The sequence below is a fragment of the Sinocyclocheilus anshuiensis genome, unplaced genomic scaffold (genome assembly GCF_001515605.1).
Source record: "Sinocyclocheilus anshuiensis isolate Anshui unplaced genomic scaffold, SAMN03320099.WGS_v1.1 scaffold38, whole genome shotgun sequence".
Taxonomy (NCBI): Eukaryota; Metazoa; Chordata; class Actinopteri; order Cypriniformes; family Cyprinidae; genus Sinocyclocheilus; species Sinocyclocheilus anshuiensis.
In genome coordinates this window covers 2,048,199-2,065,694 of record NW_015544213.1, presented here as the reverse complement: position 1 = coordinate 2,065,694, position 17,496 = coordinate 2,048,199, and the positions used below count along the sequence as shown (strand labels likewise).

The window sequence follows — 17,496 nt, the reverse complement described above, 5'->3', positions numbered from 1 at the left end:
ATAGATAGATGGATAGATGGATGGATGGATGGATGGATGGATGGATGGATGGATGGATGGATGGATGGATGGATGATATGGTACTGATTATATATTTTCAATCATTTTTAGGCTTCTGTTGTAGATGGTGCAGCCTTTCTAATTTTGCCAGTATGCAGTAATTTAATAATTAAGGTAATAAAAGTTACAGCGATAATTGAAAATACTGATAGATTTGAAAAAGAAGACTTGGCATTAGGATACATGGATGTGCTCTCGAGGGTGATTTTGACCTTCAGCCTCTACATACTTTTCACAATCCATTAAATTCGCAGTAGATAAAATTAAGTCTCGTCCTACATTTTCTTCTTATTGAATATGCACTTTCACTACGTAATGTTGCCTTTAATGAGGAATGGCTAGTAAGAGTACTTTGTCAAGGTCAGATCAGGGAAAATCTCTCTCCACGTCTCGCTCTGAGAGACAACAGAAGCCCAGGTGTTCGCACCGGCCGTGTCAGTGTTTCTTACGGATGTTTATGTAATGTGTTGTGAGCTCAGAGGTGAGAGGGTCGGGCTGGCTGCTGTCCCTGTCAGCTCGTGTTTACAGCATTTAACGCTGACGTGAGCAAAACACCCCACTGAGGATGACTCTCAGCAAATAAGCTGGCCATGGATAGTCCTCAGTTTGAATGTTTTTGCAAGAAATGCTCACAAAGGCTGCATTTAATTTATCAAAGTACAGTAAAGCCAGTAATATTCTAAAATATTATTGCAATTTAATGCTGCTGTACAATCTGCTGTATTTGAATATATTTTAAAATGGTGAGCAAAACACCCCACTGAGGATGACTCTCAGCAAATAAGCTGGCCATGGATAGTCCTCAGTTTGAATGTTTTTGCAAGAAATGCTCACAAAGGCTGCATTTAATTTATCAAAGTACAGTAAAGCCAGTAATATTCTAAAATATTATTGCAATTTAAAATAGCCATTTTCTGCTGTATTTGAATATATTTTAAAATGTAATTTATTCCTGTGATGCAAAGCTGAATTTTCAGCATCATTACTCCAGTCTTCAGTGCCACATGATCCTTCAGAAATCAATCTAATATGCTGATTTGCTGCTCAAGAAACTTTTCTTATTATTAAAAATATTTACAGTTGGTGCTGCTTGATATTTTTGTAGAAACCATGATACATTTTTTCCAGGATTCTTTGATTAATAGAACGTTTACAAACTTATTTGTAACAGTATAAATGTCTTTACTGTCACTTTTGATAAATTGAATGCATTCTCGCTAAATAAATGTATTCATTACTTTTGTCTGATAGTACTGTATATACGTGATTCTGATTTTTTTGAGTCAGTTCTTTGAAATGAATCTGTTAAAGAGTCTAAAATCTGTTTTGAATTCATGAGTTAATTCTAATTACTCATTATTCACTGAATCAATCCGAGCTGTTCTTGACTTACATAATGAACTGCAAGTGATTGCTTTTGTCTTGTCCAAATTAAAATAAATTGAGAACTGTTACAATGATAGCATTCGAGAGACTGAAAGCTTGTTCGTACTATATGATTAGTAGAAGATTCACATTTGTTTTATCATAATAAATGGTGCTTTATATTTTAAAAAATTACAAAGAAGTGGTATTTTTTTCAAAGAAGGTACAAAGTAGTAGTATTAATTGTATTGGTATTTAAGTATACGGTACTATATATTCAGTAGGACTTCTATTCACTCTTCATGTACTAAAAGAATTGTTTCGTGGAATTGAATCAGAATCACTGAAGTCTTTCAATAGTAATGCAGACAGGAAGCTCTGACTGAAATCACATGGTGAATATACTTCTCTCTCACACAGCACATATCCGAGTTGCTGGCCGTCGTTAGACTTCCATTCATTCACCCCAGTTACCTGCTGAATGTGGTGGACAATGAGGAGCTGATTAAATCGTCTGAGGCTTGCCGAGATCTGGTCAACGAGGCCAAGCGCTACCACATGCTGCCTCACGCGCGGCAGGAGATGCAGACGCCCAGGACGCGGCCAAGACTCTCTGCAGGTCAGACGCACGATTGTAACTTTTTACTTTCTAATTCTCATCTGTCTTTCTCTAGTCTCACGTTACTGTAGCCAGAGCTTTCACTAAACTGCATAAGGTCTGTTCCACACTGCAGCTTATTCTGGCTCAAGAACCAGCCGCTTACAGGAAGCGACCGTCTGGCTGAGATATAAAGCGATCAATCACAGTTTGTTTTGTTTTTATGAGCCGTGCAGGGGCAGGTTCATCTGAAATAATGTTAACAAATTAAGCGTTAGCGTTAGTTCTGGCAAGTCACGTGAGTCAAGCTTGCATCAGCTGATTCTCAGCTGATCACATCTACCTATAGGAATACGACACCTATCGCGGCATTCCTATATAAGCTCTATTCAGTATTATTCAGCTGCTTTTCAGCTTGCTCAGGAGCAAATTACCCTCCTCCATCCCCAGCTCCTCCTTTCGCCACAGTCAGGACTTGGCTTTCTGATATTCCTTGCTAATCAGACTCCTTTATCTTGAATAAAGTGTTACACTTAAATATCATTAAGTACATTAATGATATCTGCCTTGTTCTATTCTGTTAACCCTAGGGGGGTTATTATTGCTGCTCTCCCTGCTCATTCATGACAGGCTGCATGGTTGGGCAGGGAGTTTTTTGCCCAGAACAGAACCATACCGCCAAACCAAACTTTATGCTAAGTATCTACCATTTTGACGATAGTGGTCCTGACAGAAATATATGTTATTGTTTTTTAGTTTTCAGAAATGCATCACATTATGGATGTTAAATGGGTCGTGAATGCTGTTGCTGATGTTGAAACTCGACAGATTGCATCTGGAAGATTACCTGTGCATGTTGCTTTAAGACATTTAACCTGCTGAAAAGTCATTATAAAGTTCCCACTAGTGATGCATGGAAATTAATTTTTGGTTACACTTTAGTTTAGGGACCAGTTCTCACTATTAACATGTTGCTTATTAGCATGCATATTACTAGCATATTGGCTGTTTATTGGTGCTTATAAATCACATATTAATGCTTAATTCTGCATGACCATATTTTAGATCCTTTAACTATTAATAAGCTGCAAATAAGGAGTTTACTGAGACAAAAGTAGTTAATAGTTGGTTAATAGTGAGAATTGGTCTCCAAATTAATGGGTGACCGATTTGTTTTTACAAAACCAAAATTCAAGTTTTCATTTAACCAAAGCTGAAGCTGGAAATATATATATTTTAAAATAATCGATTAATTAATTATATTAATTTGTTGTTGATATACAAACATTTAAACAATGGCTGTAATAAAAACAAATTTATTTAAACGCACTAAATAATGAAGACAACATTTTAAGTAAAAATATAATATGTAATATAGTGCATATATTTAGCAAAATGCTTCTCTCTAAATGGACTTTTCTGAGGTAAATGTTATGTTTACAAGCTGTTTTATTGACATCTTTTGTACTGTTGTACCCTTTCTTTCAACATGCTTTCTGATATTCATTCGTCTTTATTTCATGTTATAACTAGTAGTAAAGAAGTAAAGATGATTGGTTCACATGCTGCTTGAAAAGAGGCGGCTAAAGCGATAAAAAAAGCTTCAAAACCACATTATTGTTTAAATTTTGTTATAAAATGGAGATCTGAGACTTTGATTCAATCAAAAGCAACAAAGCTTATTGCGATTATTGGGTGGGAGGCGTGCTACAAATAATGTTTAGTAATGTTTTATTCAAGCAGAGTTCAACAAATGAAGATTAAAAATGACAAATCAATATTGTCAACATAGAACTAGCTTCCATAGTGCTGATATGTTTACCTGTTATAGTTTATCTATGTTGAGTGCATGAAATAGACACTAAAACAGTCAAAATGTGCCATCTGAAAAGCGTTAATTAAATGAATTCTGTTTCAGCCAAAACTGAAAATTTATTTTTGGCTGAATATTTTCGATTGCCGGTGCATCACTAGTTCCCACACAAGCCATTGCCCCTCTGAAGTATCAAAATCTGCTCTTTTTGAGTCAACAAATGGCAGATGTTCAGTGTCCGTGTGGTTATTCTGATAGCTGTGCATCTCAGTGTCTCTGTAGCGGCTCTGACTGTATCTGAAGTCAATCTCATGCTGCTGAAAAAATGCAACCAAACTAATTTATGGTTCAGTAAGGCTGTCTTCATGCAGCGCTGTGAATCACTCTCGCTCTCTCCTCTCACAGCCGCTCCAGCCCCCATGATTCCCTCAGCAAGGCGTGAGCCCGTGAGTGAGCTGTACATTTATTTCATCTTGATATACTGTGGCTCTCTTTCTCTCGCCCCTGAGTTTTATTGATCTCTGCCCACTGCAGTATAAGAGCTGAATCCCTCCCCCACCGGACCCCGATCAATCTCTCAGGAGCGATATCACACACACAAAACACACATCATAATTACCGTAAAACATGTATAAGTGTTGGGGAAGCTACCTGAAACTAGTTTGCTAAGATGCTTATTAAATTAATAGAAAAGCAAATTAATACATTTAGACATGTACCTTGAAATTATCATGCTATTTCTTGAAGTAGCATATAAAAGTAAATAGCCTATGTGGGCAATATGAATATGGTACTCTTTTATTACCATGGTGTATATGTGTCAAAATCATGACAAAAACGTTATATGACATTACAAGTTATGTTATGTTAACGGTATATACTGTATATCCCAATGTAGTACATTTTTGCTGGAAAAAAATCGTTAAAGGGGTCCTATTATGCTCTTTTACAAAGTCTTGATTTTGTTTTGGGTGTGTACTAGAACAGGCTCTCATACTAGGTTGTTTGAAAAAACACATTATTTTTCACATATTTTACATTATCTCTCCCCAGTCTGGCATGATCGGCTCGAATAGTTCCTGTATCAAATGAAGGCCCGCCTTCTGAAATACGAAATGTGCTGTGATTGGTTAGCTGGGCCAGTGTGTGTTGTGATTGGCTCCACTCGGCGCCTGGTCAGGAAATGTCCTGCCCCTTACCATAGCCGCCTGCGAGCTTCAGTGTAAATATTGCGTCAAAATCAAATCAATTTGAGAGCGATTTAAGCCCGGATGATTGTAACCACTCTAGGTTCGTTTGCCTTGGGAAAGCTAGCGTGTCTCCGACATCGTGATAAAATATCCACAGAAGTATTATAAAATGCCAAAATGTTGTTTATTGCTGCTCATTCTACATCCAGTGGAGGGTAATGTGGTAGGTCGATAAAGCATAAAATTATAAAATCATATTTAGTTACTGGTATGCAGGTCTACATTAGTTACGTTGTAGTTTAGGTTAAACACAGATAAGCACAAACTGTATTATTACATACATAATAACACCGGTAAATAAAGCGAAATGTTATAATGTACAAACAATAAACACAATACCTAGCCTATAGGCTATTTTGAACGGTTTCAGAAGAAAACAAGAATGAAAATGTATAAGTTGTTAAACAGGCCAAAACGAATTAGGCTAATTCGATGCGAAACTGAAAGCAAATGGCGTTCTCGCGCAGCCCACCTCTCTCATTCGGCATTAATCCAATTAAATGTGTCCTTATTTGCGATGTATTTGAATGCTAAACTATTATTTATGATGTAAACATCTAGGTTACTTGTGTAACCTGCAATGTGTTTACTTTTATTTCTGTCATCTCGGTTTCCTTTCCGTGGACTTTCGTAGAGCGCCGTGCCACAAAAATAGCCTATGAACCAAACTTAGCATATCTCTCAGTCTTTTCCTTTCGTTTTGTTAATCTGTTAGGCTATTTAAGTCAAATATTTCGCATATTCATTATAATACTATGATTTAATAAAAACAAATTTTGTTATTTTTAGTTAAACTTAATCTTGCTTGCCTGCGCTGCACTCGTCCGCCGTATTTTTTATCTTCTCCGACCAGTCCTGGTGTTTCCAAGTTTTACTCGTGTATAGTATGGACTTTGAGCTTTGTAACTTTGCAGATATTTTTTATGCTCAAACAGCAACATTACAGACTAACTAAAGTTGAAAAAGTGAAAAAGCATAATAGGACCCCTTTAAAGTATATCACATCTGATGATATGAACAGGATTGATCTAGCACACAAAAAAATAACCTAAATAACCCTTACTAAATAAATTAATAAAACAGCAAGTGAATGAGTCAAATAAATGAATTTAAACATGTACCTTGAAAATACCATGCTATTTGTGCTATATGTTATATCCCATGTGTGCAATTTGAATATGGTACTCTTTTAATACCATGGGATATAGCATGTAGCAGAAATAGCATGGTACTTTCAAGGTACATGTCTAAATTCATCCCAATATAGTAATTTTTAGCTGGAAATTAAATAAAAAAAATCTCATCTGATTATTTATGAACAGGATTGATCTAGCACACAAAAAAAAAATAACCTAAATAACCCTTACTAAATAAATTAATAAAACAGCAAGTGAATGAGTCAAATAAATGAATTTAAACATGTACCTTGAAAATACCATGCTATTTGTGCTATATGTTATATCCCATGTGTGCAATTTGAATATGGTACTCTTTTAATACCATGGGATATAGCATGTAGCAGAAATAGCATGGTACTTTCAAGGTACATGTCTAAATTCATCCCAATATAGTAATTTTTAGCTGGAAATTAAATTTAAAAAATCTCATCTGATTATTTGAGAAGGATTTATAACAAAAAATATTGAATAAATCATTTAAGAGCTTTAAATTATTAAATCAAATTAATCTCAGTTGGTGACAGCGTTAAGTTTGAATGTTTGTTTCAGAAAATAAAATGCTACTTATTAAAAAATATGCACCTGCAGTGCAGGTCTGATGTTGTGATGTTTGGTTGTAATACACTTTTAATGATGTGTTAAACCATTATCAGCGTTCTGCCTGCTCTCTAGGTGCCATTTGTATTTTAGAACCACAATGGATATGCAGATTATCAGTAAATGATGAATTTTTTGTCTTTTTCTCACACAATGTACACATATGATAGGAAGATTAGAATATAATCATATGGGTTTTTTAAATACTTTTTATTATAGTGATTTTTTTTGTACTTTTTGGAGCTTGACAGTCATGAGGATGAGTAAATAACTCCAGAAATTCTTTGGTAAACTATTTGTAAACTATTCCTACTATTTGGTAAATTATTCCTAAATGTTTAGTTGAAATGCCATGTAGGGGCAATCTAGAATTTTTTTTATTTATTTATTTAATTTGATTGAATATACATGAATTGTTCAAATTAGTCAATTCACTAGAGTGGATTAATTGAGTAGAATGAATCAAATCACTAGAGTGAATCGATTCACTAAAATGAATTAGACTTCCCAACTCTGTATGAGAGGCATGTTTGATTATTACATGTTTTATCACACTACACTTCTTGAAAAAGTAGTTTGTTGCTGTAGAAGCAGTGGTGGACAGTAACGAAGTAGTTTTACTACTTAAGTAAAAACTCACTGATTCAAATTCGTTTAGTGCGAGTCTCCAGTGAACTGAATTCATAAGTAAGAACCGGGAGATCTTGTGAGCGCGCGCGCGTCTGATGCCGTTAAAAATAAGTTACTAATGTCAAATTTTAGGATTAATTATTGAAACTGAAAATTTAGTTAACATATTTAGTTCAAAGCTGTCAGTTGTTTGTGAACTAAATCTGCTGTAAAGGGTGATCGGTTTGAGAAGAAAAAAAATCATTATGAAAATCTAATTATATTTTCCTTATTATATTCATTATTTCCTTATTGGTTATTTTTGGAAAATCCCAGGTATTTTGAGCAGTAGAATTATAAAAAAATATATGCTAAGTAAGGAATAATTGACGACGGGCCGTTGAATTATTAGAAAAACAATGCACACCCTAGGTGATGATGCGGCCACGACGCGACGCGCACACCTTGGGTGTGCATTATTTTTCTAATAATTCAACGGCCCGGAGTCAATTATTCCGCTTATACTACGGTTACCACACCTCAAGACATCGATCAGATGATATATTTAAAGGGATTCGTCCGGTTTTTTGTACTTAAATCGCTATTGTGAGTAGGATTTTCTTCCGCAGCTCATCCAACGCTTCTTTTGCTAGTTCCAAAACGTCATTTTAAAGCTGGTAATGGACGCTGACAACACCTTTTTTGTGCAAACTGCGTGACCGTAGTGTGCGTGTGCGAGCACGTGTGATTGCAGTAATTCCTGTGTGCTGTATAGGTACTGTATGCTAATTTCCGTTATTGCAGTTAACTATGCAAAGTGATATGGAACTGTAATGCTGACAAGAGAGCTGCCTGGAACTACGTTCGCCGTGTGTTTCCCTGAAAATAATTGCACACCTCAGAACGTTCCTCAGCCAATCAGAGTCAAGCATTCAACGGCCCCGTAGTATAATATAAAATTAAATGATAAAAGTAGCCTATATAAAACTGCAAAATAAATATTCATCTATCGGTATACGGATCTGTACTTTTACTCAAGTACTTGATTTGTGTACTTCGTCCACCACTGTGTAGAAGCTACTCTATTTTAAAAACTACTGTCACACCACTGAAAAAATGAAGGCCGTTTAGTGGCATCATTACTTTTAGTTAGTTCCTTCCCATCACTGATATTTTTTTTTTTGGCCTTAAAAGTCATTCTAATAGTTCTGAGTAAAGCTCAGATATTTTTAACATGTCAGTCAAGCGGAATGGAAAGTCAGCCACACCAAAACATCACAGCGCTCGTCTGATCCCAGCTGACTTCAGATACACCAGAGGTCTTCTTAATAAACATCTTTAAATGCTTGGTAAATATGATGCATAGTTTCCAACCTTTAAGAGCGCCATATTTGTTTTTAATATTAAACGAGATATTTATGGAAATAAGCAGCCTCGGCAGAGGAACAAATTGCTCATGGGCTCTGAGATTTTTCCTACTTGCTGGCCAGGACTCAGAAGCTCTTTTCAATAAAGCAAGGTTTAATAATTGTCTGAAAGGTATTACGAGCTGTGCATGGAAGTCATGTCACTCTGCAGAACGTATTTTCTGCATGGAGGAGTTAAAGTAATTGGTAAACAAATGTCATTTTATGATGCTGAGAGAGTTTTGTTTCTATGCGGTGACAGCTGGTAAATGAACAGGAGGTTTTGTGATTTCACCAGATTGTAGATTAACAACTGATTTTACCAGTTTTAATCGTTTTGAATTGTTTATATGCGATAGTAACTCGCAAAAGAATATACTTAAATATACATTTAATACATCGTTTTTGAGCATCTTTATTAACAAAGTACTGTTATCATCATAATTTTTTAGACATGTACTTTGAGAATACCATGGTATTTTTGAAGTACCTTGAATGTAAATATCCCGTAGGCAAACTAAATATGGTACTCTTTTATTAAAAAGTCACGCCGAATCACAGCCGTGCCGATATACAGCCATATCTCACATCTACTCGTGTGATATTGCGTTTATACAACAGTTGTGTAAATACACAAGAAACAACAACGGAGTGTCTTTAAAAACGCTCTTTTGTGCAGTACATTCTCGCCTAAAAAAAAACTCTTAAAACTACATTCCGTGACATAAAAACAGTATTATTTTTTAAATTATAGTGGATTTGGCCATCTGCCATAACACTCGCTGTGAGAAATACCGCAAGCAGAGTGATACAAACGATGAAACGATAGGGGTTCTGTTATCACTCTAATATCACACTCTTATCAGCCAATCAGATTCATTTAAAAACTGCATGTTGTGTTTACTTGTGTTATCTTTGACTAATATTTAAATTTGTTTGATGATCTGAAACATTCAATTGTGACAAACATGCAAACAAATAAGAAATCAGGAAGGGGGCCAACACTTTTTCACACCACTGTACATGCTGTATACTTTACATTCTCTAATGGATGTTGTGCAGTCAGCACATTTTGGGGGGATATTAATGATTTTATGGGTTTGCAAGGAATGCAGTGCAAGTCGCTTTGGATGAAAGTCTCTGCCTATTCAATAAATGTCTGATTCCAAAGCTGTTTATATGCACATTCTCATTCACTAGAATGAACAAAGCACCCTGACAGAGTTGGGATGCCATTTGTCCTGATAATTAATCTTAGTCTTTTGATCTGCCCTTATAGTGATTCATGCTTTTTCTAGCTATGGTGACCTATTGTAACCATGAAATGTAATTTATGTGAGGAAGACATCCATGTTAACTTCCAAATGGTAATTAATCTACACAGAACATAACCCAAACCCTAAGGCAAAGGTATAAACATTCAAAATCATCTGGATTCAGTGCACAGACAGTTCTGTTTATATGTCTTTGCATCAAGCCCATCATAAGTCTTGTTTGAACAATAGCTGAGTAGTTTCACTCTATCACTTTATGTGGCTTCATAAAAGCCAGTATTGCAAGAGACGGTGTCGATACAAAGATTTACAGTGCATTTTATTTGCGTTTTCTGCTGAGTTAAGCTCGCTACAGGTGGAGAAATTGGGCTCAGTGCTTGTGCCGTGTAAAATGTGAATGCAGCAACCTGTTAATATGGGTGCCAAAATAAATAAGCCGATTATGTGTGAAGTGTAAAACAGGGCTGAGAGTTTTAGCTTGGGTTTTACTCTTTTTGTGTCCAAAGATTAGACATTACAGAAGTCATTTTCATTCATTTATACTACCATTTTGAAGTTTGGTGGTGTAAGATTTTTTTATGTTTTTGTAAGAAGTCGTTTATGTTCTCCAAGGCAATAGTAATATTAATAATTTAAAATAACCGTTTTCTATTAAAACATATCTTAAAATGTAATTTATTCCTGTCAGCATCCAGTCTTCAGTGTCACATGATCCTTCAGAAATCATTCTAATATGCTGATTTGCTGCTCAAGAAACATTTCTTATTATTATTAATGTTGAAAACAGTTGTGTTGGTTAATATTTTTGTGGAAATGGTCATACATTTTTTTTTTCTTCAAGATTCTTTGATGAATAGAAATTTCCAAAGAACAGGATTTATTTGAAATCTTGAAATCTTAAATGTCCATATTGTCACTTTTGATCAATTTGATGCTGCCTTGCTAAATAAAAATATTAATTTCTTAAAAAAAAAAAACTTACTGACCCCAAACTTTTGATCAGTGGTGAATGTGCTTTGCAAAGTGTTATTATTCAAGTCACAGTATGCAGGTTACCCTGCAGGCCACATTTTGGACCCGTCTGATATTTTATTATAGTCATCTGGTAACCCTGTCACTGAGTGAGTTGTATTTCTCTTGTTCTGTCATGTCATTTTTGTGCTGTATGTCTGCTGCTGTTGACTAATTAGCTCTTGTTTCAGAATCCGTCCTTCCTTTTGGCGACCATTCACAAAGCTTTGACACACTTTATTGAGGTCAACGCTTCAGAGTGCAACATTCAATCGGCTGTTGGCGTGCGGCAGAAGGAGTCTAAGGTATTGGATTGTGCTGATTTGACACTCAGCCCAGTCCTTTACAGACCACAAACCGCTTTTACCGACACATTTCTCTTAACTGCTTTTATCGGCAAAGTAGCAGCTTGAAGGTGAGGACGGAAGGGCGACGTTTTGCAGTGCGTCTGCGTTTGTTTAATTGATTTAGTCGTGCGACGACTGGAGGGCGAAGCTCATTGCTTTCTGCGTCTCACCTTCAGAGCAGGGTCCAGTCAGTTTAATTAGTCTCTTGCTCTGATAAAGCTCAGCGTCTCTGTAGATGCCTGTGGATATTACTGAAGCGGATTTGAAAAACTGGGCATGATCGTGAAGGAGTTTCAGCCATTGTCAGCTGCTCTGCACCAATCCCGACCTTTCTGTAACTATTGCATCAAAATTGGTGGTTTGTTCATTTTACAAACCACCATGGTAATTGAATTTCCTGTTCACATGTCTTTTCGTTGGATTAATCCGTCCTAGAGTATGTAAATGATAAATGTATCAGCACTAATCATAACATTTCGTGCAGTACTTTTCAGCTGTTGATAGCTTTTCCATTGTCTACTGGATGAAATGTACATTTTGAAGTGGATGATTTTGCGGCTGTGTTTGGCTCAGTGGGCCTGCAGTGTTTTAAATTCCCCTGTCAGGAAATTTTTGTCACACTTAATGCCACCATATTCAAGTATGACTAACATTTTTGGTTGATAAACTATTAAATAAGACACTGCTGTTAAGAGACGATAGATAATGTATGCAGCAGTGCTCTACAGGGAGAAATTCTCCCTCCCGAGCACAAAGCTCACTCAAAATCATGTCTTACTTCCTGTCTGGGAGCTATTTCTCTTGTTGCAAAGGACAGCAGCGTGCCGTTTGATTGCTGTTTGGTTCCCTTGTAAATGATAGCTCGCAGTGCAGTGGAGTCTGAGTTTATGTGCAGATATTGTGACTGGAGTTTGAGCTGCTCTTAGTCTCAGCTTCAGACAGCACGCCTGCGGACCGTAAATTTAACAGCGTTTTTCCATTTAGAGCTCATTTGTGAGCAGGACCTATTGTGGAAAATCAGCTCCGGCAGTTTAAGAGGTTGTAATGTTGGCGGAAAAGTTCCCGTTTGAGTTTAAACAGCATTTTGGTATTCACACTGTATGTGAGTTTGAGTTATGCACCATTAAGATTTAAATTGCAGACGCCTTTTAAATTCCAACTTAGTTCCTGAATTTGAATTGAGGTAGCAAACAGAATGCAGAATTGCAATTAAAATTTTAATTTTCAATTTTTTTATTTATAATGTTATAATATATAATACAATATTTTTAAAAATATGTAAAATATTATAAAAATATAATTTTATATAATAATTTTAAAAATGTCAGTAATTAAATATTGTGAAGCAAAGTCAGTTGTTAAATGTTGTTAGATGTTTAAAATTGTGCATATTGTAATTGGTAATTATTATATGTATTTCTTCATATTTATTAAATCGATTTTTTTGGACCAGGGTGGAAGAACATTTCACATCTCAGAATGTATTTTTAATTGCATTTAAAAATTCAATGGACACTTTTTCTGTGATGACACGTTTCCACAGTTATTGCCAAATTTTTCATTCTTAAAAATGTTAATGTACAATTATAACGCAATAGTTTGTATTTATTTATTTATTTACCTTGGCATTAAATAACATAAAACTTTTGCAGTTTTACTGCAATTAAATGTGTGAAAGTGGCTGTTGAAGGGACACGTCCTTCCTATGATATTTTCATTGATTTTTAAATGATTGAATTTTGTATCCGCAAATCTTTAAATGATTGGTTATAATCCTAAGTCTGATTCATATTGCACAAGAAAATACAAGTGTTTCTCAAAACTGCACTCTGATTGGATTGGCTGGTTTTACGCAAGCAGGTTCATATCAGTCCACTGAGAATCAAAGTCATGTTTATGTAATATGTTAAGTTCCCCTGCTCCCAGGTGTTTTACATTTATTTCCCAGACTGTTACAATGAGGGCTTTTGATTTGCCAGTTTGGCAAGGCTTGTGGCATCAGTTCTTTGAAAGACAGTCAAGCGGTTGTTTGAGGCACTTACTTTAGTACTTTAGAGCCATGGTTGCTTGCTTTATATGAAGGTCAGATGACCCCAAGTCTGGATGGTTGCTGGCTGCAATTGATTCTTCTCAAAGCTCTGCCTGAATGGAATAGTTCACCCAAAAAAATGAAATTTCTGTCAGCATTTACTCACCTTCATGTCGTTCCAAACTTGTATGACTTCATTTTCTATCCCTATCCCTTTAAAACATTACTTACCAGTCCAACCTTATCCTTTTCTCAGAGAAGCCTCTGTTTTATTTATTATTTATTTATTTTCATTTATAATGGATTATAATGGAGTTTTATGGATTTTTATGGAAATTATCAAAAATATGGTAAAACATTGTTGCCAAGACTTGATTTATTTATTTATTTGCTTAATCATATTTTCATGTGTTTTAATCCATTTATAATTGATTATAATGATGTTTTATGAAATGTCATGGAAATTATCAGTAATATGGCGAAACATTGTTGCCAAAAGATTGATTGATTTGATTGATTGATTGAAAATATTTTAATATGCTATTAATCTATTTATAATGGATTATAATGGAGCTTTATGGAATATTATGAAAATTCTCAAAAATATTGTACAACATTGTAAGTTTATATTTATTTTAGTTAGTTAGTTAAACATGTTTAATGTGTTTTAATGCATTCAAAATGTATTATAATAGAGTTTTATGGAATTTTGTGGATTTTTTGTTTTAGAATTGATTGATTGATTGAGTGATTGATTGATTGATTGATTGATTATATCAATCAATTTTTTCCACCATGAGTACACTTTACTAAAATCATGCTGTTAAAGAAAATCTCAAGTCAATTTCTCCACGATGTATATTATATATAATGTATAAATAAACTTAGCAACAACTTAACCCCTTAGCATTCCTGTAAAATTAGCCTAAAATGCATAAAACACACAGTGTACCACGGGCAGTACAGTGGGACGCTAACAGGTTAACTTGAGTTAGCAACAGTAACAAAAGGGGCGGAGCTTATCAAAAGGTCAGTTATGCCAATATTAATGCCTGGGTAAATGAGACTAAAAATAAGTTTAGTTTTATCCCTAACTACATCATCATCATCATCATCATTCCCAGAAAATGCATTTCCAAGGTAGAGCGCTTAATAACTACTGCAGGCCCAACCTATCCTCTCTTTTCATTTGCGATGCTTTTTGACTCGTTCCGGCGGGACTGGATTGAAGGGCAGCGAAATGTCGGGGTAAAAGCCCACACATACAAAGTTCAGACGGTCAGGGACGCCCAAGCCCGCAGCGTCACCTGCCCGCCACGTCTTTCTGACAAGCAGGTTCAAAGCTGCAATTTATCTTGCAACCGTCGGAGAGTCTCGGAGGAGAGAGAGAACTTACTCTCCTCTGGACTCAAAGACCTCTTCCACATCCAGCTTTTAATGGTCAGGAAGAGCAAGACGAGGGCAATTAGATGGAAATCAAGCCCGCTCTCGCCTGGGGGATCCGGGGTCTTGTTCTAGGCCAAGGTGGTGGCGGTTTAGAGCAGGTTTGGGTTTCCTCCCACTGTGAAGGAGAGATTGAGCACAGGAGGAGAGAAAAAGAGACAGTTATTTGCAGTCGTTCCCAATTCTGGATGTTATCATTATCGCTCTTTAGCTCAGTAGGGGATGAGAGCTACCTGGCCGCCCTGACATCCCGTCTGGCAAACCGTTATTTACCGATGGCAGCTGCTGAGCCAATGCCATAGATAGGACTCATTAAGGGGAAGTGAGGCGGAAGAGACGGGTGTGATTGTCCTGTGGGAGGCTGTGCGCGCCGAGCGAGGAGAAGCTCACCTGTCAAAGGTGTGCATCGCTAATCAACACAGCTTTTGCGTCGACATCAATGGGGGAAGCGGGCAAATAGGAAAAGTAAATGTGGGAACCGTGTGCTCCGCCCACCTCCAGCGGAGGATTGATTGACAGGTGCTGGCCGAACTCCTCCTGGTTCACTTTTCTCACTTCCTGTTTCTGTTTACTTCTGTTTTTGTTTACTTTTCTATGACTGAGCTTGATTTAGGCTGTATGAATGGAGTTAACTCGATTAAAATCAGCACACCTCACTAAGGAGTGAAACGTTGCTCCAGCAGCCCTTTTGAAGGCTGAAAAAGGTCACCTGCTGCTCCAACAGACTCAAATCTCACAGGAAATAAGAAATGGCTGTGTTTGCTCTTTAGGGGTTACAGTGAAATTATTTATATATATATATATATATATATATATATATACTCGCTGTCAGTAAGTGGATGTCCCATTACTCTACGTCTGAATGGGATTTTTCCAATAGACCTGCCATGTTTTTTTCTTCCTCAGTTAATAAACATATGTAAGCAAATTTCATCATCAGAAATACACTACCAGTCAACATCTACTCATTTTTTATTATTACTATTTACTAATACTATGAAATAGCATGCATGAAAGTATGGAAATTATGTAGTGACCAAAAATATTAAATCAGAACAATCTTATAATTTGAGCTTTTTAAACAGTTTTAAAGACGTTAACACTGTTGAAGGACTTCACATGTTTGCTGGCCATTTATTGGTAGGTTTAAATCCATTAAAATGTAAATAATTATTTTATTTTATGCCATGTCATGTCTGGTCAACCCATCCATTAAATGTAAATGATACTAATGATGATGATGATGATGATACTTTTTATTTTTACTTTTTAAGTGCTTGACAGTAGATTTTCCTGGTTAACTCATCCATTAAAATGGTAGTAATAATAATAATTGTTATTATTCAAAACAATTTTAAACTGTTTAATTTTTATTTTTTATTTATTGGTTGTACATATGTAGGAAAATTTATATTTTTTCTGCGAATCTAGTTTCAAGCATATCTGCAAAATATGCAAACTTTAGACTGGTATTTAAAATGGGCAGATAAGCAAGATCAGCCCATAGTTGGTTGTTGTTAAGTTAAGATTATAAAGATGCGGTTGTGGCTATACTTCCTTTTAGTTACTCTCTGTTCGCATTTTCACACCTAATTAAAAATGTAGTTTTATAGGGTAAAAATGTAATTTTGCCATTTACAGTTATGCATTTGTTAAAAATAGAATGCATTGTCTATTTACTTTGATTTGACAAATGCAGACAGTAAAGAATGGACCTTTCACTTGATTTGCACATGTTTGTCTGCTCTACCTGTTTGCCTGAAGGATGCTGAGTGGTTCATTTCCACCAGATCAGGCACCATATGGTTCAGCTGCGAGCACCAGAGCAGTCTGTCCCTTCCTCATGTCTCAGTTAAGACAATTCTCTTCATAGTGTATTTTTTCCTCTGGATTTTGCTATTTTTTCTCTCTTTTCCACTCCAGTTGTGTTTTTACCTGCCCTGGAGAGAAAAGCCAAGATTTAGAAAGAGAAAGAGAGAGAAATGGAGAAGGAGTAAAAGATGACAGTATTGTAAAAGAAGGATGCTGGAGCGGAGAGAAGCCCATGGATCAGGTAGGCGGCTGTTGTCAGGGGAGCGCAGGGGAAGTATTGATTCGGAAATATGAGCCAGTGGTTAAAAGAAGCTCAAGGATGTCTTAACGTCGCTCTCTCACTTTTCTCTGCTCTCTCGCCGCCTTTCTTCCTGCACCTTAAACAAAAGCCGGTCTCTGTGAGGCGATTTGATGACAAGCCCTGTGCCGGTGTAGACATGATGCAGGAAGTCTGAGCGCTCGAACCCTTACACACACAACAATAGGCTTTCTAAGCGCAAACCTGGATAGGATTACACCGGATGATGCTTTCATTTTCCTTCTGCAGGAACATTTAGACCTCATTTGTTGAAGATAAATGCTGTTAGGCTGTTGCTCACTGATCCAATTCAATGGCCACGTACACACTGTAAAGATTCAGTAGTGACAACCGCATTGAAATATACAGGAGTGAAACTGCTAAATTACTGTTTTGTGTGTGTGTG

At 36.1% G+C, this 17,496-nt stretch overlaps 1 protein-coding gene across 1 annotated transcript in view; it reads left to right on the top strand.

The window, feature by feature from the left end:
* LOC107697176 (kelch-like protein 29) overlaps positions 1 to 17,496 on the top strand; it is a 296,880-nt gene that overhangs the window by 245,087 nt on the left and 34,297 nt on the right. Inside the window, exon 10 of the mRNA XM_016497849.1 lies at positions 1,846 to 2,044. Coding sequence (XP_016353335.1) covers positions 1,846 to 2,044 — 199 coding nt within the window. The remainder of the gene's footprint in view (positions 1 to 1,845; positions 2,045 to 17,496) is intronic.